The sequence below is a fragment of the Oncorhynchus kisutch genome, linkage group LG7 (genome assembly GCF_002021735.2).
Source record: "Oncorhynchus kisutch isolate 150728-3 linkage group LG7, Okis_V2, whole genome shotgun sequence".
In the NCBI taxonomy this organism is placed as follows: Eukaryota; Metazoa; Chordata; class Actinopteri; order Salmoniformes; family Salmonidae; genus Oncorhynchus; species Oncorhynchus kisutch.
Window position 1 is genome coordinate 3,180,105 of NC_034180.2, and position 25,972 is coordinate 3,206,076.

The 25,972-nt window shown below is 43.8% G+C and overlaps 1 protein-coding gene and 1 long non-coding RNA gene across 2 annotated transcripts in view; both read left to right on the forward strand.

The window, feature by feature from the left end:
* The window catches only part of LOC116374665 (uncharacterized), a 99,988-nt gene that overhangs the window by 311 nt on the left and 73,705 nt on the right, over positions 1-25,972 (forward strand). The gene's annotated exons all lie outside the window — the stretch shown is intronic.
* LOC109894020 (dCTP pyrophosphatase 1-like) lies at positions 32-1,559 on the forward strand. Its single transcript, XM_020487233.2, has one exon. It carries the CDS (start codon positions 159-161, stop codon positions 705-707), a length of 549 nt encoding a protein of 182 aa, XP_020342822.1. The 5' UTR covers positions 32-158; the 3' UTR covers positions 708-1,559.

A 25,972-nucleotide genomic window follows, 5' to 3' on the forward strand; every position in this document is an offset into this window, starting at 1 on the left:
TGCAACCCATATTTCGAATTTCCGGCGATTTATGTTACATTTTCCGGCTACAAGAGCAGTGTTTTTGTGGCGGGAGATTTCCCCATATTGTTGTCACGGTTGGTTGTTTACAGCGAAGTAAGTGTTAATCCGTGCAATAGTTTGGTGTAAAATTGGCAATGGCAATGAACGGCGATGGAGTGCATGGACTGAACGGAGAGACGGTGGCCCCATCTGAAGCGAAACACACCAATGGTCCTCCCAGCAAGTCAAAAATAGCCTGTGAAAACGGCGAGGCAGACATCCACGCTGCCAAGCAAAATGGAACTAAGAGAAGAACCCCAACTGATACGTTCTCTTTCACTGCCGAACCTACCATCGAAGACATACGACGGATGCAAGCTGAATTTACTGACGAGCGAGACTGGAACCAGTTCCACCAACCCCGCAACCTCCTGCTAGCTATGGTCGGAGAAGTGGGCGAGGTATCGGAGCTGTTCCAGTGGCGTGGCGAGGTGACCGAAGGACTTCCCGGCTGGACCGACTCCGAGCGCGAGCACCTGGCTCATGAACTCAGCGACGTCCTCATCTACCTAGTTGAGCTGGCCGAGAAATGTCATATCGATTTACCCCAAGCAGTGCTGTGCAAAATGGCCCTAAATAGGCTGAAGTACCCTGCCAGCAAGGTGCATGGCTCGTCTAAGAAGTACACTGAATACAAGGACTGAGCGATTGCATGCTGTCATGCCCAATTGGCGTAATGAATACACCCCTGCATTTACAAAGTAGACAATAACTGAAAAATACTGTTCAACTTCAGTTAATGGCAATGGAGAATGTTTCTACCTTTTTATTTAGGGCACTACTGTATCTCAATAGTTGGTCAAACTGCCGTTAGCTGCTTTTTAGTTTTATCAAGTGCGTTTTAAATCCAGTGTTTTTCTTAACTATATGGGTGTTCATCTTTTGACTTCTCTCTGATGCTTTGTCGTTTTAACTATCCCCAAAGTCAAATGTACAGGCCCTTGTAAGAGGTCTGTTTTTTATTTTTCATAGTATGAGTAACTACATTTCAATCTCTTAAATCCATATTGTTGTCAATGATCGATGGAAGCTATGTTCTTTTGTTGCTTTAAATTCAACTGATAATCGTCCACCCAAAAGTAAAAGTGCCTTCAACTATACTTGCTGTCCTGCAGATACTATGTAATTTATGTATATTGACTCTGTAATGGATTTATTTAATCACCATTGCCTTATTTACTTCCCTGGGAAATTAGCTACGATGGGGAAATTAACACACGCACACAATGCTACTATGGGAGATGAGGGAAATTAGTAAGTTACTTTTGTAGCGGTTCATTTTGATAAGCAGTCTGTTTAACAGTAGTGTTTCATGGCCCCAGGCCTATGGTTAGCGATCCAATATGTAGGCTAGCCAATGTATATTTGGACACATCCCATGGTTTAATGAGCTACAAGTATACTTAAAAATATAAGTGCAACAATTTCAAAGATGTTACTGAGTTGTAATTCATATGAGGATATTAGTTGATTTAAATAAATTCATTAGGCTCTAATCTATGGATTTCACATGACTGGGAATACAGATATGCATCTATTGGTCACAGATACTTTTTAAAAAAGGGGGTAGGTGCGTGGGATCAGTATCTGGCGTAACAACCATTTGACTCAAAGTGCAACACATCTCCTTCACATAGAGTTGATTAGGCTGTTGATTGTGGCTGTGGAATGTTGTCCCACTCCTCTTCAATGGATTTGCGAAGTTGCTGGATACTGTCGTACATGTCTATCCAGAGCATCCAAAACATGCTCGGTGGGTGAGCATGCAGGTCATGGAAGAACTGGGATGTTTTCAGCTTCCAGGAATTGTGTACAGGTCCTTGAGATATGGGGCTGTGCATTATCATGATGAAACATGAGGTGATGGCGGCAGATGAATGGCACGACAATGGGCCTCGGGATCTTGTCACGGTATCTGTGCATTCACATTTCCATAGATAAAATACAATTGTGTTCATTGTAGCTTATGCCTGCACATTCCATAATCACACCGCCACCATGGGGCGCTCTGTTCACAATGACATCAGCACACCGCTTGCCCACACAACACCATATACGTGGTCTGCGGTTGTGAGGCCGGTTGGACATACTGCCAAATTCTCTAAAATGACTTGAGGCTTATGTTAGAGAAATTAACATTCAATTATCTAGCAACAACTTTGGTGGACATTCCTGCAGTCAGCATGCCAATTACACACTCCCTCAAAACTTGAGATACACCTGCTCATCGAACATCTCATTCCAAAACCATGGGCATTAATATGGAGTTGGTCCCACCCTTGCTGTGATAACAGCCTCCACTCTTTTGGGAAAGCTTTCCACTAGATGTTGAAACATTGCTGCGGGGACTTGCTTAAATTCAGCCACAAGAGAATTAGTGAGGTCGTGCACTGATGTTGGGCCTGGCTCGCAGTCGGCGTTCCAATTCATACCAAAGGTGTTCGATTAGGTTGAGGTCAGGGCTCTGTGCAGGCCATTCAAGCTCTTCCACACCGATCTCAACGAACCATTTCTGTATGGACCTCACTTTGTGCACAGGGGCATTTTCATGCTGAAACAAAGGGCCTTCTCCAAACTGTTGCCACAAAGTTGGAAGCACAGAATCGTCAAGAATGTCAGTGAATGCTGTAGCGTTAAGATTTCCCTTCACTGGAACTAAGGGGCTTATCCCGAACCTTGGGAAACAGCCCCAGACCATTATTTCTACTCCACGTTACAGTTGGCACTATGCATTGGGGCAGGTAACATTCTCCTGGCATCCGGCGAACCCAGATTCACCTGTCGGACTGCCAGATGGTTAAGCATGATTCATCACTCCAGAGAACGCGTTTCCACTTCTCCAGAGTCCAATGGGCGGCGAGCTTTACGCAACTCCAGCCGATGCTTGGCATTGCGCATGTTGAACTTAGGCTTGTGTGCGGCTGCTCAGCCGTGGAAACCCATTTCATGATGCTCCCAACGAACAGTTATTGTGCTGACATTGCTTTTAGAGGCAGTTTGGAACTCGGTAGTGAGTGTTGCAACCGAGGACAGATGATTGTTACCCACTACACGCTTTAGCACTCGGCGGTCCAACAGGCCACAACAGGTGTGGCTGAAATAACCAAATCCACTAATTTTATACTTTTGTATATACTTTTGAAGTCGGAAGTTTACATACACTTAGGTTGGTGTCATTAAAACTCATTTTTCAACCACTCCACAAATTTCTTGTTAACAAACTATAGTTTCGGCAAGTCGGTTAGGAGATCTACTTTGCATGACACAAGTAATTTTTACAACAATTGTTTACAGACAGATTATTTCACTTATAATTCACTGTATCACAATTCCAGTGGGTCAGAAGTTTACATACACTAAGTTGACTGTGCCTTTAAACAGCTTGGAAAATTACAGAAAAAAATGTCATGACTTTAGAAGCTTCTGATAGGCTAATTGACATCATTTGCGTCAATTGGAAGTGTACCTGTGGATGTATTTCACAGCCTACCTTCAAACTCAGTGCCTCTTTGCTTGACATCATGGGAAAATCAAAAGAAATCAGCCAAGACTTCAGAAAAAAATGTGTAGACCTCCACAAGTCTGGTTCATCCTTGGGAGCAATTTCCAAACGCCTGAAGGTACCACGTTCATCTGTACAAACAATAGTATGCAAGTATAAACACCATGGGACCACGCAGCCGTCATACCACTCAGGAAGGAGACATGTTCTGTCTCCTAGAGATGAACATACCTTGGTGCATCATGTTGTGGGGGTGCTTTGCTGCAGGAGGGACTGGTGCACTTCACCAAATAGATGGCATCATGAGGCAGGGAAAGTATGTGGATATATTGAAGCAACATCTCAAGACATCAGTCAGGAAGTTAAAACTTGGTTGCAAATGGGTCTTCCAAATGGACAACCCCAAGCATACTTCTAAAGTTGTGGCAAAATGGCTTAAGGACAACAAAGTCAAGGTATTGGAGTGGCAATCACAAAGCCCTGACCTCAAGCCTATAGAAAACTTGTGGGCAGAACTGAAAAAAGCAAGTGAGAGCAAGGAGGCCTACAAACCTGACTCAGTTACACCAAAACAATTTAAAGGAAATACTACCAAATACTAATTGAGTGTATGTAAACTTCTGACCCACTGGGAATGTGATGAAATAAATAAAATCTGAAATAAATCCCTCTCTCTACTATTATTCTGACATTTCACATTGTTAAAATAGTGGTGATCCTAACTGACCTAAGACAGGGAATTTGTCTTTGGATTAAATGTCAGGAATTGATTGTGCAGTATTTAGCAATCGTAAATAAGAGGTGTGCATGCATGTGTGCTAAGGTGCTGTGACTCAGTGCAGGTGGTCAGTCCGTTTCAAGTGTTCAGTCCCGTTCAAGTGTTCAGCAGCCTGATGGTTTGTTGATAGCAACTGTCTCTGGGCCTGATTGGTATCAGACCTCATGCTCCGATACCGTCTGCTTGACGTGAGCGAACAGCTCGTGTGTGGGGTCCTTGATGATGCTGTGAGACATCCTCAGGCACAGTTTCAAGTAGATGTCCTGGATGGGTGGGAGCACAGTCCCATGAACAGTGAGTGAACACTGGATTTTTGCAGATGTGACATGACATGTTGATGTACCATCAACACTGATGATTGACTGTATTTGCTCAGGACGTGAATACATTTATGGCTTCTGCCGTCGTGCCAACTACTATAATCATAGTCACGCCAAGTCCGCACAAACAGATCTGGGTCCAGGCTGTATTTTCACTTATGGACTCTCCTATTTCTGAAGTTTATAACACTTCTTAAGTGCAACTGCTCTAAACAAATTGTGTTCAGCCTCAATGAGCCTATATTTAAACGGTCCGTGCTAGGTAGGTTAGGGTTAAGGGGTAGGGACTTCCCAAATAGCACTGACCATATTGAAACCATGGCACTCTGTGTGAATGCTGCAAATGTTGATTTGCTGCACCATAGCATACCCCATAGCCTGAGGTAAACATTCCCGAGATGCGATGCACAATTTATTTTCATTTTCTAGCAAGGTGTGAGCCTATAGCAGTATAACTCCTGGGCCTGGCTGACACATTCTTGGTTTGCTAGTACTATTCAATTTGTGTGGAAATGTCCCAGGCAGGTAGCAGGGTGGAATCAATCTCTCACAGCCGAAGGGGTGGGTTGTCTCTTGTGAATCTGGAAGTAATGTTCCTTCGACCACATTGCTTCCTTCATTGCTATTCAGTATGGCTGCTAGGGGAGAGTGGGATTAAATGAGTGCCACAGCGGTCTAAGGCACTGCATCGCAGTCCCTGGTTCGAATCCAGGCTGTATCACATCCAGCCGTGATTAGGAGTCCCTTAGGGCGGTGCACAATTGTCCAAGCGTCGTCCGGGTTTGGCCAGGTTAGGCTGTCATTCCAAATAAGAATTTGTTCTTAACTGACTTGCCTAGTTAAATAAAGGTTAAATGTAAAAAAGAAAAAATACATTCATCATCACTCCGTCAAGGGAAATATAGTATTCGCCACAGGAGTCGCTAGTGCACGATGGGACAAGGACATACCTGCTGGCCAAACCCTCCCCTAACCCGGACGACGCTGGGCCAATTGTGCGCCGCCCCATGGGTCTCCCGGTCGCGGCCGGCTGCGACGGCTGCGATGCAGTGTCTTATACCACTGCACCACTCGGGAGGCCCCTAACAAAGATATCTACATATATTTCAGGATGTTGTGTATCCATGGAAATAATCAGAATTCATGTAAATATAGTTTGTCCCAAAAAAGTGGTGTCTTGGCACAATTTACCCTGGGTATTTGGTAAATTGAGCTGAGGGACAGGGTAAGTTAAGCCGCCTACAGATTTCTGTACTGAATGAAATATTACTACTACCTTTTTAAAAACATGTCTATCTCCCAACACACATTTCAAAACAATTGCTTTTTGTCTTTTAATAATTTTTCTACATTTTAACATATGCCAGGCCCAGTTGTTACCTCATATCGCAGCGATAATGCCTTCCCATTACACCTGGGAAGAAAACACTTCATTTTGCTCAACTTACCACATGGCCATTGGCTCAACTTACCACATGGCCATTGGCTCAACTTACCACATGGCCATTGGCTCAACTTACCACATGGCCATTGGCTCAACTTACCACATGGCCATTGGCTCAACTTACCACATGGCCAATGGCTCAACTTACCCCAAGACAGACATTTTGACTATTAGACCACACAGCTACAAGGATGCACTTTCATGCTAGGTTCAGGACCTCATATTGAAGCTTATAGAGACCCCAACTGATGTATAGAACACTCTTAAGATGATCTATTTTGGTTTAGATACAAGTGTCATGAAACCTCTAACAAACTCAACTCTGGACCTCGGGGTCCAGTTCCACTGCTTATTATTATTGTTCCCCTCTAATCAGGGACTGATTTAGACCTGAGACACCAGGCGTGTGCAATTAATTATCAGGTAGAACAGAACCTGCAGTCTCTAACACAATAAATTAATTTGACTTTTTAGACCTAACTTGCTTACCACTTTTTCCATGTGGTTTCTTTCTTCATTGACTCTATGAAAGGATGACCTTTTTGGTCAATTTATAAATTTTGTGTATGGTTTCCTAGAAACACGGGTTTCTCAACGTACCCCTTTGACTCAACTTCCCCCGCTCTCCCCTATAGCTCAGCTTTGTGCTACCTGTTATTTCTCTGAGAGTTGGGGAGTTTGGGTCTTTACCCGCAGCCACAGTGACAGAGCAAGAGAAGTTCTCTGTCTGAGACAAGTTTTTGGAGAGCTCTTCTTGCCTACATTTGTAAAACTGAGAAATAGTTGTGATTTGGTATACTGACTGTGGTTTCCTTGTGTTGTTTCCTCATAACCCCCAAAGCATTGGGTTTGAGTGAGTAATCATGAGGAGCAAATTAATATTTCTATAACCCTTTCCTGAAGCTATAACTAATACCCCAGCTGAATGACAATGCAGCTCTGACTCAGGCAAAAGTAGGCTCTGCAATGCATCTTTTTGCTATTCATCACACTTATTTCCCAAGTCCCAAGGCGGTGTCAGAGGATGGCTCTGACAATTGTCAAAGACTCCAGCCACCCTAGTCATAGACTGTTCTCTCTGCTACCGCACGGCAAGCGGTACCAAGTCTAGGTCCAAAAGGCTTCTTAACAGCTTCTACCCCCAAGCCATAAGACTCATGAACAGCTAATCCATGGGCTACCCCAGACCCCTCTTTTACGCTGCTGCTACTCTCTGTTTATTATCTATGCATAGTCACTTTAACTCTACCTACATGTACATATTACCTCGATTAACCGGTGCCCCCGCACCTCGACTCTGTACTGGTATATCGCCTCGCTATTGTTATTTTACTGCTGCTGTTTAATTATTTGTTAATTTTATCTTCTTTTTTTCTTTTTACTTATCAATTTTTTACTTAACACGTTTTTCTTAACTTCTTAAAGCATTGCTGGTTAAGGGATACAATAAGTAAGCATTTCACTGTAAGGTGAAAAATGTGATTTGATTTGAAGTCTGCCTTGGGATTTTTACGGAAGTCTTGACTTCCTCCATTATTATGAGACGTATGACTTCTACATTTGAACATGTTTTAAAAAAAATGTAATGCAGGCGGAAGCAGATAGCACCAACCTACACAACCTTCTTTACATTTGGATGTGAGGAATGCCTACCATTTGTATAAACACCCACATTTCTCCCCTGTGCTCTCCTTATCTCCTCTGTCAGATCCTTCTCAGCAGGGGTGCCCAGGTGACAGCCAAGATGCACATCGCATCACCCAGACAGGCTCCAGGATGCACATCGCCCAGCCAGCGACGCACACAGAGCAATTTCTCATGCCACTCACCCTGTTAATGGCCAGACAGTGATTTTCTCTCCTCTCTTTTCCTCTCCTCTGTTTGTTTGGCTCTGACAGACACTGAGTGCATCCCAGATGGCACCCTATTCCCTATATAGAAGTGCACTACTTCTGACCAGAGCCTCATGGGGGGTAGTAGTGCACTATAAAGGTAGTAGTGCACTCTAAAGGGAATAGGGTGCCATTTGGGAGTAAACACTATCTTTATCACCTCTTTGATTCCTGCTCGCTGAAAATATCAAAGCAGCCAGATGTTTTTTTTCCCTCTTACTTTTTAAAAAGCTGACACCAAGTTCTGCTTAAAACAACCTGACGTTTTCTCCCCCGCAAATGTCGGGATATTGATGCTATACCGTAGAAGTGATTCAGTTTTCCATCAGGAAATTGTAACATAATGTCAGGTAATTCGAAAAGCCACGGTCGTTGTAGTGTTTTATTCACTCATGTGACGCAAGTGTGTGGGTACACACACACACAAACTACTGATGTTTTAATGAAGAGTTTCTATTGAACAAATATGTCATGTAGGTTACTTTGTCCTTAGTCCCCCTGCCTTTGCAAGGTCAGGACGATGATGATGGGGATTGATGAGGCTGATTATGGTGATTGATGAGGCTGAGGATGGTAACGATTGATGTTGACACCTGACGCACCTGACAAAATTCTGAAGCTCGTAGTCAAAAAGCTTGGGCTCGAGCCAAAACGACCGTGTAAGTCGGAAAGAGATTTCTTCATACATTCATCCCATGAGAACTTGTCATCTGGGCCGTTACGGTGCATTCGTAAAGTATTCAGACCCCTTGACTTTTTCCACATTATGTTACGTTACAACCTTATTCTAAAATGGATTCAATTGTTTGCTACACACAATACCCCATAATGTCAAAGCAAAAACTGTTTTTAGAAATGTTTGCAAATCTATTTAAAATAACAAATGGAAATATTTACAATATCCATAAGTATTCAGACCCTTTACTCAGTACTTTGTTGAATCACCTTTGGTGTCTTCTTGGGTATGACGCTACAAGCTTGACACACCTGTATTTGGGGAGTTTCTCCCATTCTTCTCTGCAGATCCTCTCAAGCTCTTTCAGGTTGCATGGGGAGCGTCGCTGCACAGCTATTTTCAGGTCTCTCCAGAGATCGGTCGTTCGGGTTCAAGTCCAGTCTCTGGCTGGGCCACTTTCCAAATGCACTGTATGTCTGCAATGCTGGGACTGCTACACTTCAAGGCTACCAGAGACTCTTTGACAGACAGGAAGACATGCAGCTAACTGTTGGTTGATGCTAATTGAAATGAAACCAACCGAAGTAATAAACGCTGGGATGTTTTGGGGAAACTTGACAACAAGATGGCAGTTGCCTTCCCTTGTCATAAGGAGCTCTGTGACAGCCTCTTCTCTGTGGGCTGTGCCTGTGGTGGAACACTGGTCCCTCGGAGGGAAGGGGTGGGTGCATCACTTTCAAGGTGCGATATTACATCAGACCAATGTGGCATCAAACTGTTCCAAGTCCACAGGCAATAGATTGCCACTAGTTGCATAATTGCATCCTAGCACACTTATCCGTTTCTAGAAGCCAGCATATACCTGTACTGTATTCAAAGGTGATGCTTACTGCCAGTGAAAATGGACAGTAGTCTGCTTGTTTGTGTTCTCTGATGATATTCTACCGCATTTTCGTCCCACCTGCTGTTTTTCCTCTTAATATATACTGAGTATGTACCAGACAAGCTGGCAATAGTCGTTCCACCATGCAGTCCTTTGGGGAGTTTCTTCCTGTCACTGATTTCCACCAGGTATCAATACCCAGCATTCTCAGCTAGCCCCCTGCTGGGCCGGTAGTGACAGCCAGAAGCAGGCGTTTAAATCAGCCGTACCTCAACCGACCCTGATCAAAGTGCAGCATTGTGGGGGCTGCAATTGGACCGTTTGGACACCATGGGCTCACCATCCGAGGCTACACCCCCCCCCCCCCCCCCGAGATTATTTCTGCCTCTGGCTTTGAAGGGATTCATCATAGGCCTGCATTCATCATACACATCCCAGTAAAAAGTCCATAGTGGAGCAGAGGAAAGAGAATATAGATTGGAATCCCCATGTTCTAAATATCAGGTCGGCATAGGGCACCATTGAAATGCTGGCTGTGCTGTATACCACGCAAGGTCGTTCACATAACAACTGGATCAAATTCAATTCTGTGCCCAAGGATGATGGCTACAAAGAGCTGTCTCTTTTGAAAGCGAGATCAAGGCTATAATAGCACCTTTTTTATTCAAGGAAGTTGTTGCTATGTAGGGTCTGTTGCTATGGAAGAGGCTGACTATTTCGCTACCTAGTTTGTCATCTGAGTGAAGTTGCAGGTCTTCAATTCTACCACTAGGAGGAGCCCTTTCTCTCTGTTTTTATGTGCTAGTTGAAGCCAACAAGAGAAGTTGGTTAACCTGTAGCCTGCTCCCAGATCTGTTAGTGCTGCATAGTCAACTGCTTGGCCATACAGCACAAACTGATCTGGGATCAGGTTTGTTAACCTGGGGAAGTGAATCCGATGGCTTTGTTTCGCCTCAATGGGGTTCATCCTGCGCGGAACAGCGTCACAGGGTCACAGGTGGAACGATGCTGCCTCACAGGCTTTGGGAAGAGAAAGGAATAAAGGAACCGAGTTATATAGAACGGAATTGAAAGATACCGAGAAGGACTTGACTGTTGTTTTGATGAAAATGCCAAGATGCGTCGGTCAGTACGTCTGTTTTGTGTTCAGTACTTTTGAGCTGTTGACGTTGGTGAATGATTCCATAACTTCCAAAGCTGTAGTGGCGGTCTAAATGTGAAGGCCTCTGCATGAGTCACTGACTACCAGGACCTTTAGATTTCATAAATGCTTTTCTTTTTCACTTGTCTTCATTTTTGATCTGAGCTCTGTTCTCCAAGTCCCCGTAGCTAGCTCTCTAGTCTACCTGAGTTTTAAAGGCACACTCCCCAGTGCCATTTTGAGGAGACATTTATGAAAAGCTCTTTAACACAGTTTGAGCTGTGCCAGGGTGTTGAGAAACTGTAAGTTGATGGAGTGTGGAACAGCTCGAACCAGGCCTGGAGGTGCATTCGTTCAGTGTACCGTTTTTCTTAGGATTGAATAGGTCACAATCATGTTGACAGGCAGGTCTACCTCTGAGAATAAGCCGTAAAGTTACGGTGTGAGAAGACCCACAGTGTTGGTTTTCTCTATTTGAAATGTCTTATATTGATGCAGATTTGTGTTGTCATTCAGGTTTGCCCTCATTGTAAAACTGTCTATACTAATAATTTTGCTTTATAGCGAACACAACCTCTACGAATCCCATTAAGGCCCAACTGTCAGAAACAGATGCCTTTTGTGTGTGTGTGTGTGCGTGTGTGTGTGTGCGTGCATGTCTTTGCATTCGTGTCACATATTAGCAGCGCTCAAAGGGAACTGAGCAGTAAACCAGTTCACACGGTAGTTTGCCATTAAGCCCTGTTAAGGGTGTGTGTATTCTCCATAACTCACAGGGTGCGGTGGGTTGGCTCTACTGCTCCTGCTGCTGCATATGAACAGAACACAACCCCTGGTGCACTTAGTGAGACGAACCCAGAATATAGATGAGATGAGTTGTACTCCATGATCCCACCGACGTCCTCCCCTCCCTTGTCTGTGGTTACCTCAGAGTAGTCAAACCTGGGAGAGGAGATCCCCATGTCTCCCTTTGTCGAACATCTCCTCTCCCTCCCCCGACGTGTACTCTCTCTCTCTCTCCCTCGTGTACTCTCTCTCTCTCTCCCTCGCTCCTCTGTCCCCCTTTTTCTTTCAGTGTTTAGCCTCTTCCTCCCTCGTCCCATTTAAACATTCTTCTCTTACCACCTAGGAGCCTTTTGGCGTTGGCCTGTAACATCGTCCAGCTGCTCCCTCCATCCCTTCGTGTGTCAGCTTTGACGGGTCATCGCTCACCCAACTACCACAGGGACAAAGCTTCTCACATCTTCCACTAAGATGACCCCTCTCTCTGGACCTCCACGGGTCCAGGAAAGTTCCAGCAGAACTTACAGTAATGGGCCCTGAATAGTGTCTGTTTAGGATAGATTATGACAGAGCACCAATGAGCGGTGTTGCCACATTACAGTCCCTGGGTTACCCCAGGACTGCAATGGCTCAAGAATATTGCACCACATTCCAGTGCAGATGCTAGCAAGCGAAATCATATCCCCTCTACTGATGATTCCTATCCTCCACACCCAGGGTGTCAAACACTTCAAAATGAGATGTTTGGAGAAACAGAACGATACTGAGCAGGAGTCAATCCGGGGTGTCAAACACTTCAAAATGAGATGTTTGGAGAAACAGAACGATACTGAGCAGGAGTCAACCCGGGGTGTCAAACACTTCAAAATGAGATGTTTGGAGAAACAGAACGATACTGAGCAGGAGTCAACCCGGGGTGTCAAACACTTCAAAATGAGATGTTTGGAGAAACAGAACGATACTGAGCAGGAGTCAACCCGGGGTGTCAAACACTTCAAAATTAGATGTTTGGAGAAACAGAACGATACTGAGCAGGAGTCAACCCGGGGTGTCAAACACTTCAAAATGAGATGTTTGGAGAAACAGAACGATACTGAGCAGGAGTCAACCCGGGGTGTCAAACACTTCAAAATGAGATGTTTGGAGAAACAGAACGATACTGAGCAGGAGTCAACCCGGGGTGTCAAACACTTCAAAATGAGATGTTTGGAGAAACAGAACGATACTGAGCAGGAGTCAACCCGGGGTGTCAAACACTTCAAAATGAGATGTTTGGAGAAACAGAACGATACTGAGCAGGAGTCAACCCGTGGTGTCAAACACTTTTAAATGTGACTTTTGGAGAAACGTGAATAAACGTCTAATTCTGTAGTGAGACTGAGAGCGTGTGTGTGTGTGTGTGTGTGTGATAGAGAACGAGTACAGAATCTCTATTATTCTCCTTCTGAATGAACACAAGCATACACCTGTATGCTATAGAATGGAAAAAGCCACACAGCTAAATAAAACAGTTGAACGTTTTAACTAGGTTCAAACAAATACAGAAAAACACTCCCTCTAATTGAATTCCTGTTTCAATGGTTTAACAAGAGCGCTGTGGCATTGTACTATGTAATTATACTATTTCCATGAAATATTCAACATCTCCCAAAACAGTTAAACATTTAATGACTTGGAATATGCAAACAGAGTGAAGGTGGATCCGCCTTGGAATGTCCGTAGGGGAGAGTGGGGTAAGTTGAGCCGTTTTTCACATTCAGCATCCCCCAGTCAAAGGAAATCTAGTATTCTTTCTAACAAAGATATTTACATATACAGATATTTCAGGATGTTGTGTATCAATGGAAATAATTAGAACATTACACTTTTGAAAACACTCCCTCCCTCGTCCCATTAAACATCTTTGTCTTAGCACCTAGGAGTCTCTTGACGTTGGCCTGTAACAGTGTCCAGCTGCTCCCGCCATCCATTCCTGTTTCTGCACGGACCGGTCATCGCTTACCCCATCACTACAGGGACAAAGCTTCTCACATCTCCCACTAACGCGACACCTCTCTCTCTGGACCTCCACGGGTCCAGGAAAGTTCCAGCAGAACTTACAGTAATGGGCCCTGAATAGTGTCTGGTTAGGATAGATTAGGACGGAGCACCAATGAGCGGTGTTGCCACATTCCAGTCCCTGGGTCCACTGCTGGGTCTTGGCTGATAGGGACTGAGACAGGCCCATCAGGACTGCAATGTGAATGTCTCAATTGCACCACATCCCAGTAAAGATGCTAACATGCAAAATCATATTCCCTCTGCCGATGATTCCTATCCTCCAAATTCACGTCTGTAGAAAAGGGCAGTTCCCAAACTGACTTAGAGTTGAGGTGCAGCTGAAATGCAAGATTTACATTGGGGGAAAACAGGTGCAGCCCTCCCACATATGCCACAACCATTCTTACACCAATCCAACTAGCCAGAGGTACTCCACGCCGCCAACATGTGAATTCATTCCAACATGTGAGCTCATAGATTATGGATGGAGCCTGCGGTAATGGAGCCATGTCCCGCCATGCATATTTCAGGAGGACCATGGGAAGATCCCGTAGTTCTCCAGGCGGCATCGAGTGAGCAGTTCGTGGGGATTGTAGTCGTTAATAATGCCCCTGGATTGCATTGGTAGCCACCCGTGGCACAAAGCGCCGTCAGTCCGCTGACATCGGCTTTAAACTAGAGAGATAAAACGCTGTAGATAACATAGGATTTCTGTTATTCTACATCTTCATTGGGCTGCTGAGCAAATACCGTCAGAGTAGGAAGGCCCGGAAGGGGTATTTTCTAAGGAAAAGTTATACGTTAGGATTAAATACTATGATCTGTCAATTTAGAGGAACAGTGAATGTCTTTTTTTCATTCCGTTTTCAAAAGAATAGAACCTGCTGGATATGTTAAAGAACCAACATGCCTGTCGTCAGCTAACAACCAAATAACCGTGGATCTTTTTCATATAATGATAATGAATGCAGGCTACATAATGAATGTACATAGATAATTGGGGTATGGATTCATGTGGGATTAGAAGCAAAACATTTGCAACATTTATATATGATGCCGCGGCACGTCTGGCCCTATTTTCCTATGTGTTGTTGTGTGGCTAAGCTGTTCTTCCCGCCTTCATTTCATGTTCGCTTTCAGCTTCACATCTCCCTGTTCTCTGTTTAATAGCAGATTTGACGCTCCGAGGTTGTTTCTATTCATTTGCCATAGATCTGTTGAGAGAGTGCTGCTGCCTCATTAGCCGTTTCATCTGTGAAAGATGAATTTGTGATGAAGGCTGTTTCATATCTGTTCTGCTTGACGGGCATGGGGGGGGGGGGGGGAACGGAGCTCGGGAAAGCAAAGCATTGCAGGCTATAGTTTCTCTTTTTGGTAACATTTCTCTGGGAGCTTCTCCAAGGTGAGGCCTGCAGTTGTGTCTAGAACTGTATCCAATACTTTACCATTCTTTTTACACGGTTTTGCTCCTTTTTTCTTGATTCATGCTGTAAACGTCTACCTTGAATGTGTGCATCCTACCCACCCTCTCATCCCTCCTTCTGTGGTAGGGGGTGGAGCCAGGGCGGACCCAATTCTATAGAGGGAGATAAATCCAGCATCATTAGGACACAAATCACCATAGATAATGGACCTTCCCCGGCCCAGCCCAGCCCAATAGTAACCCCACCAGGAGGAGGGGATGAATGTAAACCCCTAAGCCCACCTCGGTGTATCCGAGTCCAGCCTTCCACAAAGTGTGGTCTCTCTGGAGGAGGCTGGAGGAGATGACTAATTACAGTGATGGGGGGGGGGGGGGGGGGGGCTATACAGATGGGTCCCCTCCCCTCAACTCCCTTTACCTCTTGTTCAGCCAAACCCCTATTCTCTTTCTCCTTTGAGAGAAAGAGAGAGACTGAGACAAAGAGCGAGAGAGAGAAGGCGAGGGAGAAGGGCCAAAGCCTCTGTTTTGGCAGGCCCACTCAGGAGCGCTGAAGAGCGAAGGCTCCCTATTCAGGGCGTGCCACAGAGAGGGCCTGTTCCCACCGCTGCTTTCACACAGGCAGAGTGGGGGGCAGCATAATGGGGGGGGGGGGGGTCCTTACACTCTTTTCTGAAAGGTAGAGCAGAACAGGAGTGCTCTCCTCTAGTTTACCCTCTCTCTCTCTTTCCTCTCTCTCTCTGACCAGCCTGTGTTTCAGGACTACCTCCACTCTGCCTGCTCCTCCCGGTGCCATGGATACAGCCCTATTTTCTGATTAAATGGGTCGAAGCCCGACCCCCGTCAATAACCCTGAATGAGATGGTGCGTAGAGAAGAGAACGATATAAAGGCCCATGTAAGAGGGCATGTACAGACTGGGGTTCCCCTCCTGGCCAATCAGTTCAAAGGATTCAAAATAACGTTGTTTTTTCAGTTGCCCTGCTTTTATTAACAGTATTCTCTTTGTGTGTGTGTGTGTGTGTGTGTGTGTGTGTGTAATAGAGAGAGTACAGAATCTTTATTATTCTCCTTGTGAATGAACACACAGCCTGTATGCTATAGAATAAAAAAAGCCGTATGACCACAAAACAGTTGAATGTTTTAACTAGATTCAAACAAATACAGAAAAACCCCTAATTTAATTCTTGTTTCAAAGGTTTAACAAGATCGCTGTGGCATTGTACTATGTAATTAAACTTCCGTTAAATATTCCAGATTTCCCAAAACAGTTAGTGCTATGGAATGTACAAACAGAGTGAATGTGGTCCGACATAGTGTCTGTAGTAGGAACAAATTATCCACACGATGACTCATCCATCTTTTAAATGAATGATGAAATGTTCAGCCCTTGATTGTTAGAGTAGTTTGGAGAAGACCCATAAAAACGATTTACTTTTCAAACAGCTTTGACTTTCATAACTCTCTCTGATTTTAAAGGTGCAATCTGGGATATTTGCTGTTTAATATTTGGTTGTGGGCTAATGTTGAGCTTTAACACACAATCTGGGATTTATCTTTAAGGTCCAAGCTGCCCTAAACTGCTGTTGTCCATTAGGGCACACAATGGAAAACATTTTAAATGTTGTGCAATGGAAAAAGAAAATGGGCATTTCAAATTGGACAAGTCCAGGTGGTAGGCTAGTCCCTCCCTGTTTTTAATTTTTACATTTATTTCACCTTTTTTTTTAACCCGGTAGGCCAGTTGAGAACAAGTTCTCATTTACAACTGCGACCTGGCCAAGATAAAGCAAACACAGAGTTACACATAGAATAAGCAAACATACAGTCAATAACACAATAGAAAAAAGTCTATATACAGTGTGTGCAAATTAAGTAAGATTGGGGAGGTAAGGCAATAAATAGGCCATAGTGGCAAAATAATTACAATTTAGCAATTAAACACTGGAGTGATCGATGTGCAGAAGATGAGTGCAAGTAGAGATACTGGGGTGCAAAGGAGCAAAATAAATAACAGTATGGGGATGAAGTAGTTGGATGGGCTATTTACAGATGAGCTATGTACAGGTGCAGTGAACTGTGAGCTGCTCTGACAGCTGGTGCTTAAACTAGTGAGGGAGATATGAGTCTCCAGCTTCTGTGATTTTTGCAGTTCGTTCCAGTCATTGGCAGAAGAGAACTGGAAGGACAGGCGGCCGAACGAGGAATTGGCTTAATTTAGCAATTAAACACTGAAGTGGTAGATGTGCAGAAGATGAATGTGCAAGTAGAGATACTGGGGTGTAAAGGAGCAAAAAAATATATATATATGGGGATGAGGTAGTTGGGGCTGGTCTACCTAGCAAAGACCTATAGATGACCAAGTGGATTTGGCGACGAATATGAAGCGAGGGCCAGCCAACGAGAGCATATAGGCCGCAGTGGTGGGTACTATATGGGGCTTTGGTAATAAAATGGATGGCACTGTGATAGAGTGCATCCAATTTGCTGAGTAGCCAGTTTCCTTCCGTTTGGTGCCGAATGAATGTGAGCATAGCCCTTCTAAGAATATATACAATTGTAACACCACTCTGTCACGACCCAGTTCAAAAGATGACAAGAACAAATTACACTTGTAGACACATTAAGTGGCACCGTTTAGGCAGCTGCACCCTGCCACCCCGAAGCACTCCGGAAGTCGGCATACGTTGTACCTACATACGGTGCATTCGGAAAGTAGTCAGACCCCTTCCCTTTTTCCATTTCCCCCCCCCACTACAGCCTTATTATAAAATGTATGAAATAAAAAACAATTCCTCATCAATCTACACACAATACCCCATAATGACGAAGCTAAAACAGATTTTAGGACATTTTTGCATATTTATAGAAAAAATTTTTTAACGTAAGTATTCAGACCCTTCGCTATGAAACTCAAAATTGAGCTCAGGTGCATCTTGTTTCCATTGATCATCCTTAAGATGTCTCTACAAGTTGACTGGAGTCCACCTGTGCTAAATTCAATTGATTGGACATGATTTGGAAAGTCACACATATGTCTATATAAGGTCCCACAGTTGACAGTGAATGTCAGAGCAAAAACCAAGCCATGAGGTCGAGGGAATTGTCCATTGAGCTCCGAGACAGGATTGTGGTCGAGGCATAGATCTGGGAAAGGGTAGCAAAACATTTCTGCAGCATTGAAGGTTCCCAAGAACACAGTATTTTCCATCATTCTTAAATGGAACCACCAAGACTCTTCCTATAGCTGGCCGACCGGGATAAACTGAGCAATTCGGGGAGAAGGGCTTTGGTCAAGGTGGTGACCAAGAACCCGCTGGTCCCTCTGACAGAGCTTCAGACTTCCTCTGTGGAGATAGGAAAGGGGGATACCTAGTCAGTTGTACAACTGAATGCCTTCAACCCCTCTGAGAGAACCTTCCAGAAGGACTACCATCTCTGCAGCACTCCACCAATCAGGCCTTTATGGTACAGTGGCCAGACGGAAGCCACTCTTCAGTAAAAGGTACATGACAGCCCACTTGGAGTTTGCCAAAAGGCACCTAAAGGACTTCCAGACCATGAGAAACAAGATTCTCTGGTCTAATGAAACCAAGATTAAACTCTTTGACCTGATTGCCAAGCGTCACGTCTGTAGGAAATTTGGGACCATCCCTAAGTTGAAAGATGGTGGTGGCAGCATCATGCTGTGGGTATGTTTTTCAGCGGCAGGGACTGGGAGACTAGTCAGGCTTGAGGGAAAGATGAACAGAGCAAAGTACAGAGAGATCCTTGATGAAAACCTGCTCCAGAGTGCTCAAGACCTCAGACTGGGGCAAAGGTTCACCTTCCAACAGGACAACGACCCTAAGCACACAGCCAAGACAACGCAGGAGTGGCTTTGGGACAAGTCTCTGAATGTCCTTGAGTGATCTAGCCGGAGCCGGAGCCTGGACCCAATCAAATGTTTCTGGAGAGACCTGAAAGTAGCTGTGCAGCGATGCTCCCCATCCAACTTGACAGAGCTTGAGAGGATCTGTAGAGAAGAATGGGAGAAACTCCCCAAATACAGGTGTGCCAAGCTTGTAGTGTCTTATCCAAGAAGACTCGAGGCTGTAGTCACTGCCAAAGGTGCTTCACCAAAGTACTGAGTAAAGGGTCTGAATACTTATGAAAATGTGATCTCAGTTTTTTATTTGTAATACATTTTCAAACATTTCTAAAAAACGTTTTTTTTGCTTTGTCATTATGGGGTATTGTGTGTAGATTGATGAGGGGGAAAAAAAACATTTTAATCCATTTTAGAATAGGGCTGTAACGTAACAAAATGTGGAAAAAGTCAATGGGTCTGAATACTTTTCGAATGCACTGTACATTAGAGCTGAATCAATAGGCTCAATGGCCTCCTAACCGTTGCTAATTGCCCACGCTATAATGCACTGTCTAAATATTTCCAATTAGCTAACAGCTGCAAAATTAGTCATTTTAAAGCATTCTTTTAACTAGTTTAACTAACACAAGGAAGTGAAAGTATAGTGTTGTAACAGTTTTGATCTAGCCGAGGAGAACCTCTAACGAGGACCCCACTAACAATGTGTGTCGTTTCATCTTCTGTTAATTGATAACCTGTAAAATGACTTTAAACTGTAGTGTGGTAATTATTGCAGGAGCCTGTCGACACCTCAGCAAATGTGTGTGTACGGCAAAGAGAAATGTTTCTTGGATAATAACGTTTTCTCCCTCAAGTGTCTGATAAGAACCAATACCCACCCATAGAAAATAGTAGGGGAGGGGAAGGAAGGAGGGACAGATGGAAGGAGAGAGCGAATATAAATGTTTCAGCGATAAGTGTCTCAGAAGTTGGCATGGGAGAGGGAGCGAGAGACTAGAGGATTCAGACACTCAGCAGAGCTTATGTTGAATTCAGATTTCAGATCCCTTTCAAGAGTCTGCGATGGGGGCGAGAACTGTTCCAAAATACCACACATACCTTCCACTTCAAAATCCCCCACAAAGACCCAGATATCCACTTTGTTACATTGCAGATACCCACTTTCTCAAACTCCCGAGACACCCAGGTAACCACTTTTTAAACCACTCGCATGCCAAATAGCCTACCATTCAAAACCTTCCGACTTAGTACCACATATTCCCATCTAGCAGTCTCATTTAAAAACTATTCTACACTGATACCCTTCAGTATTTACTGCTGATGCTAAACCGCTCTATACTGAACCTCTGTGGTAACAAACATCGGGACTCTGTACAGTCGTGGCCAAAAGTTTTGAGAATGACACAAATATAAATTTTCACAGTCTGCTCCCTCAGTGTCTTTAGATATTTTTGTCAGATGTTACTATGGAATACGGAAGTATAATTACAAGCATTTCACAAGTGTCAAAGGCTTTTATTGATAACTACATTTGAAGTTGATAAAAATAGTAAATATTTGTAGCGTTGAACCTTCTTTTTCAAGACCTCTGCAATCTGCCCTGGCATGCTGTCATTTAACTTCTGGGCCACATCCTGACTGATTGCAGCCCATTCTTACATAATCAATGCTTGGAGTTTGTCAGAATTTGTGGGTTTTTGTTTGTCCACCCGCCTCTTGAGGATTGACCACAAGTTCTCAATGGGATTAAGGTCTGGGGATTTTCCTGGCCATGGACCCAAAATATCGATGTTTTGTTCCCCGAGCCACTTAGTTATCACTTTTGCCTTATGGCAAGGTGCTCCATCATGCTGGAAAAGCCATTGTTCGTCACCAAACTGTTCCTGGATCGTTGGGAGAAGTTGCTCTCGAAGGATGTGTTGATACCATTCTTTATTCATGGCTGTGTTCTTAGGCAGAATTGTGAGGGAGCCCACTCCCTTGGCTGAGAAGCAACCCCACACACAAATGTGCTTTACTGTTTGTTGGCATGACACAGGACTAATGGTAGCGCTCACCTTGTCTTCTCCGGACAAGCTTTTTTCCGGATGCCCCAAACAATCGGAAAGGGGATTCATCAGAGAAAATGACTTTACCCCAGTCCTCGGCAGTCCAATCCCTGTACCTTTTGCAGAATATCACTGTCTCTGATGTTTTTCCTGTAGAGAAGTGGCTTCTTTGCTGCCTTTCTTGACAGCAGGCCATCCTCCAAAAGTCTTCGCCTCACTGTGCATGCAGATGCACTCACACCTGTCTGCTGCCATTCCTGAGCAAGCTCTGTACTGGTGGTGCCCCGATCCTGCAGCTGAATCAATTTTAGGAAACAGTCTTGGCGCTTGCTGGACTTTCTTGGGCGCCCTGAAGCCTTCTTCACAACAATTGAACCCCTCTCCTTGAAGTTCTTGATGATCCGAGAAATGGTTGATTTAGGTGCAATCTTACTGGCAGTAATATCCTTGCCTGTGAAGCCCTTTTTGTGCAAAGCAATGATGACGGCACGTGTTTCCTTGCAGGTAACCATGGTTGACAGAGGAAGAACAATGATTCCAAGCACCACCCTCCTTTTGAAGCTTCCAGTCTGTTGTTCGATTCAATCAGCATGAGTGATCTCCATCCTTGTCCTCGTCAACACTCACGCCTGTGTTAACGAGAGAATCACTGACATGATGTCATCTGGTCCTTTTGTGGCAGGGCTGAAATGCAGTGGAAATGTTTTTGGGGGATTCAGTTCATTTGCATGGCAAAGAGGGACTTTGCAATGAATTGCAATTCATCTGATCACTCTTCATAACATTCTGGAGTATATGCAAATTGCCATCATACAAACTGAGGCAGCAGACTCAGAAAATGTATATTTGTGTCATTCTTAAAACTTTTGGCCACGACTGTACTTGCAGTGCCATTCTCGAGCTTTGAGAAACCTTCTGGCACGAGTTACAAAGAAAGGAATGCCATTTTTATCTTTGACTACGTTCCACCTGAAAAAAAAAACTCACTCCATTAATGGTTAGGAACACCATGGCTGTGTTATATTGTGTTCCCCTGACTCGACACACGCAGGAGATGTTCTGTATCGACTCAGGGGAATACAAAATAACATGGCCCCATTGGCCCTGTTGTTCCTAACCATTAATGGAGTGAGGGATTCTCTTTCAGGTGGAAGGTAGTCAGAGATAAAATAATCCTCTTTGTTTCTCAAAGCTCAAGAATGTCAGTGAATTTGGGGGTTTGATCGTCTAGCTACTTTCTTTTCGAAGTGTCCCTTTATGTCAGGTAGAGATTAAAAGAATATGTAAAAGTTTCATTCCAGTAACCACTTTTCCATCCACTTTTTATTTGAGTAAAGTCATACCGAATAAAAAAACATCACAACAGCTGTGATGGAAACAGGATGTTTCGGTCCAATTTTATAAACGCAGACCGGTAATTTGTTTGTTCGACATGATGGGAACTTTTTGTGCTGGTAAAATTAATTATGCGAGAGATGACGATGGAAATATTGACATAAATGCAACATATTGACGAAAACTTGGGAGTCAGGCGATGATATGGTGTGTGGTCCTCCCACTACGAGTCGGGAAACCATGCAGTTTATTAGGCTACAGATTAAATAACTTCACAGGGTGGTGAAAGTACACAGTGATCTTGATGCTGCTTTCCAATAAATATCGAGGGGCTGATACTGCAACTGGTGTGTCTGTGTGAGCTAAGATATAAGTGAGAGATAAAGTTGAAGTCGGAAGTTTACATACACCTTAGCCAAATACATGTAAACTCTGTTTTTCACAATTCCTGACATTTAATCCTATTAAAAATTCCCTGTTTTAGGTCAGTTAGGATCAACACTTTATTTTAAGAATGTGAAATGTCAGAATAATAGTAGAGGCAGCGTAGCCTAGTGGTTAGAGCGTTGGACTAGTAACCGGAAGGTTGCGAGTTCAAACCCCCGAGCTGACAAGGTACAAATCTGTCGTTCTGCCCCTGAACAGGCAGTTAACCCACTGTTCCCAGGCCGTCATTGAAAATAAGAATGTGTTCTTAACTGACTTGCCTGGTTAAATAAAGGTAAAATAAAAAATAAAATAAAAATTTATTTCCACTTTTATTTCTTTCATTACATTCTTAGTGGGTCAGAAGTTTACATTACACTCAATTAGTATTTGGTAGCATTGCCTTTAAATTGTTTAACCTGGGTCAAACGTTTCGGGTAGCCTTCCGCAAGCTTCCCACAATAAGTTGGGGGAATTTTGGCCCATTCCTCTTGACAGACCTGATGTAAACTGAGTCAGGTTTGTAGGCCTCCTTGCTCGCACACACTTTTTCAGTTCTGCCCACACATTTTCTACAGGATTGAGGTCAGGGTTTTGTGATGGCCACTCCAATACCTTGACTTTGTTGTCCTTAAGCCATTTTGCCACAACTTTGGAAGTATGCTTGGGGTCATTGTCCATTTGGAAGAACCATTTGCGACCAAGCTTTAATATATCCACATAAATTTTCCTGCCTCATGATGCCATCTATTTCATGAAGTGCACCAGTGCCTCCTGCAGCAAAGCACCCCCACAACATGATGCTGCCACCCCCGTGCTTCACGGTTGGGATGGTGTTCTTCGGCTTGCAAGCATCCCACTTTTCCCTCCAAACATAATGATGGTAATTATGGCCAAACAGTTCTATTTTTGTTTCATCAGACCAGAGGACATTTCTCCAAAAAGTACGATATTTGTCCCCATGTGCAGTTGCAAACCGTAGTCTGGCTTTTTAATGGCGGTTTTGGAGCAGTGGCTTCTTCCTTGCTGAGCGTCCTTTCAGGTTATGTCGATATAGGACCCGTTTTACTGTGGATATAGATACTTTTGTACCTGTTTCCTCCAGCATCTTCACAAGGTCCTTTGCTGTTGTTCTGGGATTGATTTGCACTTTTCGCACCAAAGTACGTTCATCTCTAGGAGACTGAACGCATCCTCTTCCTGAGCTGTATGACGGCTGCGTGGTCCCATGGTGTTTATACTTGCGTACTATTGTTTGTACAGATGAACGTGGTACCTTCAGGCGTTTGGAAATTGCTCCCAAGGATGAACCAGACATGTGGAGGTCTAAAAAGAAATTCTGAGGTCTTGGCTGATTTTCTTTTCATTTACCCATGATGTCAAACGAAGAGGCACTGAGTTTGAAGGTAGGCCTTGAAATACATCCACAGGCACACCTCCAATTGACTCAAATTATGTAAACCTATCAGAAGCTTCTAAAGCCATGACATCATTTTCTGGAAATTTCCAAGCTGTTTAAAGGCACAGTCAACTTAGTGTATGTAAACATCTGACACACTGGAATTGTGATACAGTGAATTATAAGTGAAATAATCTGTCTGTAAACAATTGTTGTAAAAATTACTTGTGTTATGCACAAAGTAGATGTCCTTCCAGTCGGTTAGATGTCCTAACCGACTGGAACAAACTATAGTTTGTTAAACAATACATTTGTGGAGTGGTTGAAAAACTAGTTTTAATGACTCCAACCTAAGTGAATGTAAACCTCCGATTTCAACTGCAAGTCTTCTCTAAGTAGACCGTAACATTGCTGTGTGGAATTGCCCATAATGTAACTTTTGGATTACTTAAACTCAGTAACAATCTGATTAATTTCAGTTACTTTTGGTTTACTTCACCATTAAGAGGCATTAGAACAGGGGTAGGCAACCTTGTTCCTGGAGTGCTGCAGGATTCTGTTCCACATAGGCACCGCACCTGACCAACTGAGCTAATTGATCAGTTCAGTGATTGCCTAAATTCAACACACCTGGTCTTCCAGGTCGTGCTTTGGCACGCATTTGGTGTGTCATCATAGTGGCCTCTGACTTGTGGTTAGACTTGCTCAGGTGGAACAAACTTAAACTTTCTCCTTTTTTCATTGCTTAATTGAATGTCCTTGAGAAAACAGAAAGGTGTCATAAGGAGCAGGTGTCATCCAAGAAGTGATCATCTAAAAAAATATAAACGCAACATGTAAAGTGCTGGTCCCATGTTTCATGAGCTCAAATAACCGATCCCAGAAATGTTCCATACGCCAAAAAGCTTATTTCTCTTAGGAGTATTTTTGTCTGTAATAAAGCCCTTTTGTGGGGAAAAATTCATTCTGATAGGCTGGGCCTGGCTCCCCAATGGGTGGGCCAATGCCCTCCCAAGCCCACCCATGGCTACGCTGCAGGGGTGGGCAACTCCAGTCCTCGAGGGCCTGATGGTGTCAGTTTCTTCCCCAGCTAACACACCTGTCTCCAATAATCACCTAATCATGATCTTCAGTTTAGAATGGAGTTTGATTAATCAGCTGTGTTTGCTAGGGATGGAGAAGAAGTGTGACACTAATCAGGCCCTCGAGTACTGGAGTTGCCCACCCCTGGTTAGGGCCTAATGAATTCATTATAATGACTGATTTCCTTATTTAAACTGGAACTTAGCAAAACCTTTGACATTATTGCATGTTGCTTTTATATTTTTGTTCAGTATAGTTTAATGTTTCCCAACCCCGGTCCGCGAGTACCCCCAACAGTACACAGTTTGTAGCCCTTGACAAACACACCTCATTTAACTCATTGAGGGCTTGATGATTAGTTGACAAGTTTAATCAGGTGTGCTTGTCCAGGATTACAGTAAAAATGTGTACTGTTCAGGGTACTCACTGTTTGGGAAACACTGCAGATACTTTCGAAAAACTAGATCAATCTGATTACAATATTTTTGCTGGTAATGTAACTGATTACATTTGAACTGATTACATGTAACCAGTTACTCTCCAATCCTGTGTGGAGGTGATTTGAGGAGTTTGGCCTCTTTATTTACAGTGTTGTTTTCTGAAGTGGTGAATTGCATTCTAACCCCACTGCCAATCATTCTCATAGATTGGATTCTTGTTGTGTGTGCGTGTGTGTGTTCGTTCGTTTAGAAGCCATGCCTGGCCTTATGTTTTCCGAACAGTTGCCTTTGCTCACTCAAACTAATGGGAAAGAGGAGAGAGAGATTTGAGAGATACTCAGCTGGCATCATAACTATAACTATTCTCCTGGGATATTGGACTCTGTCAGGCTCCCTGGGCTTTGGTTTGAGTGAATGCCCTTGACTTTA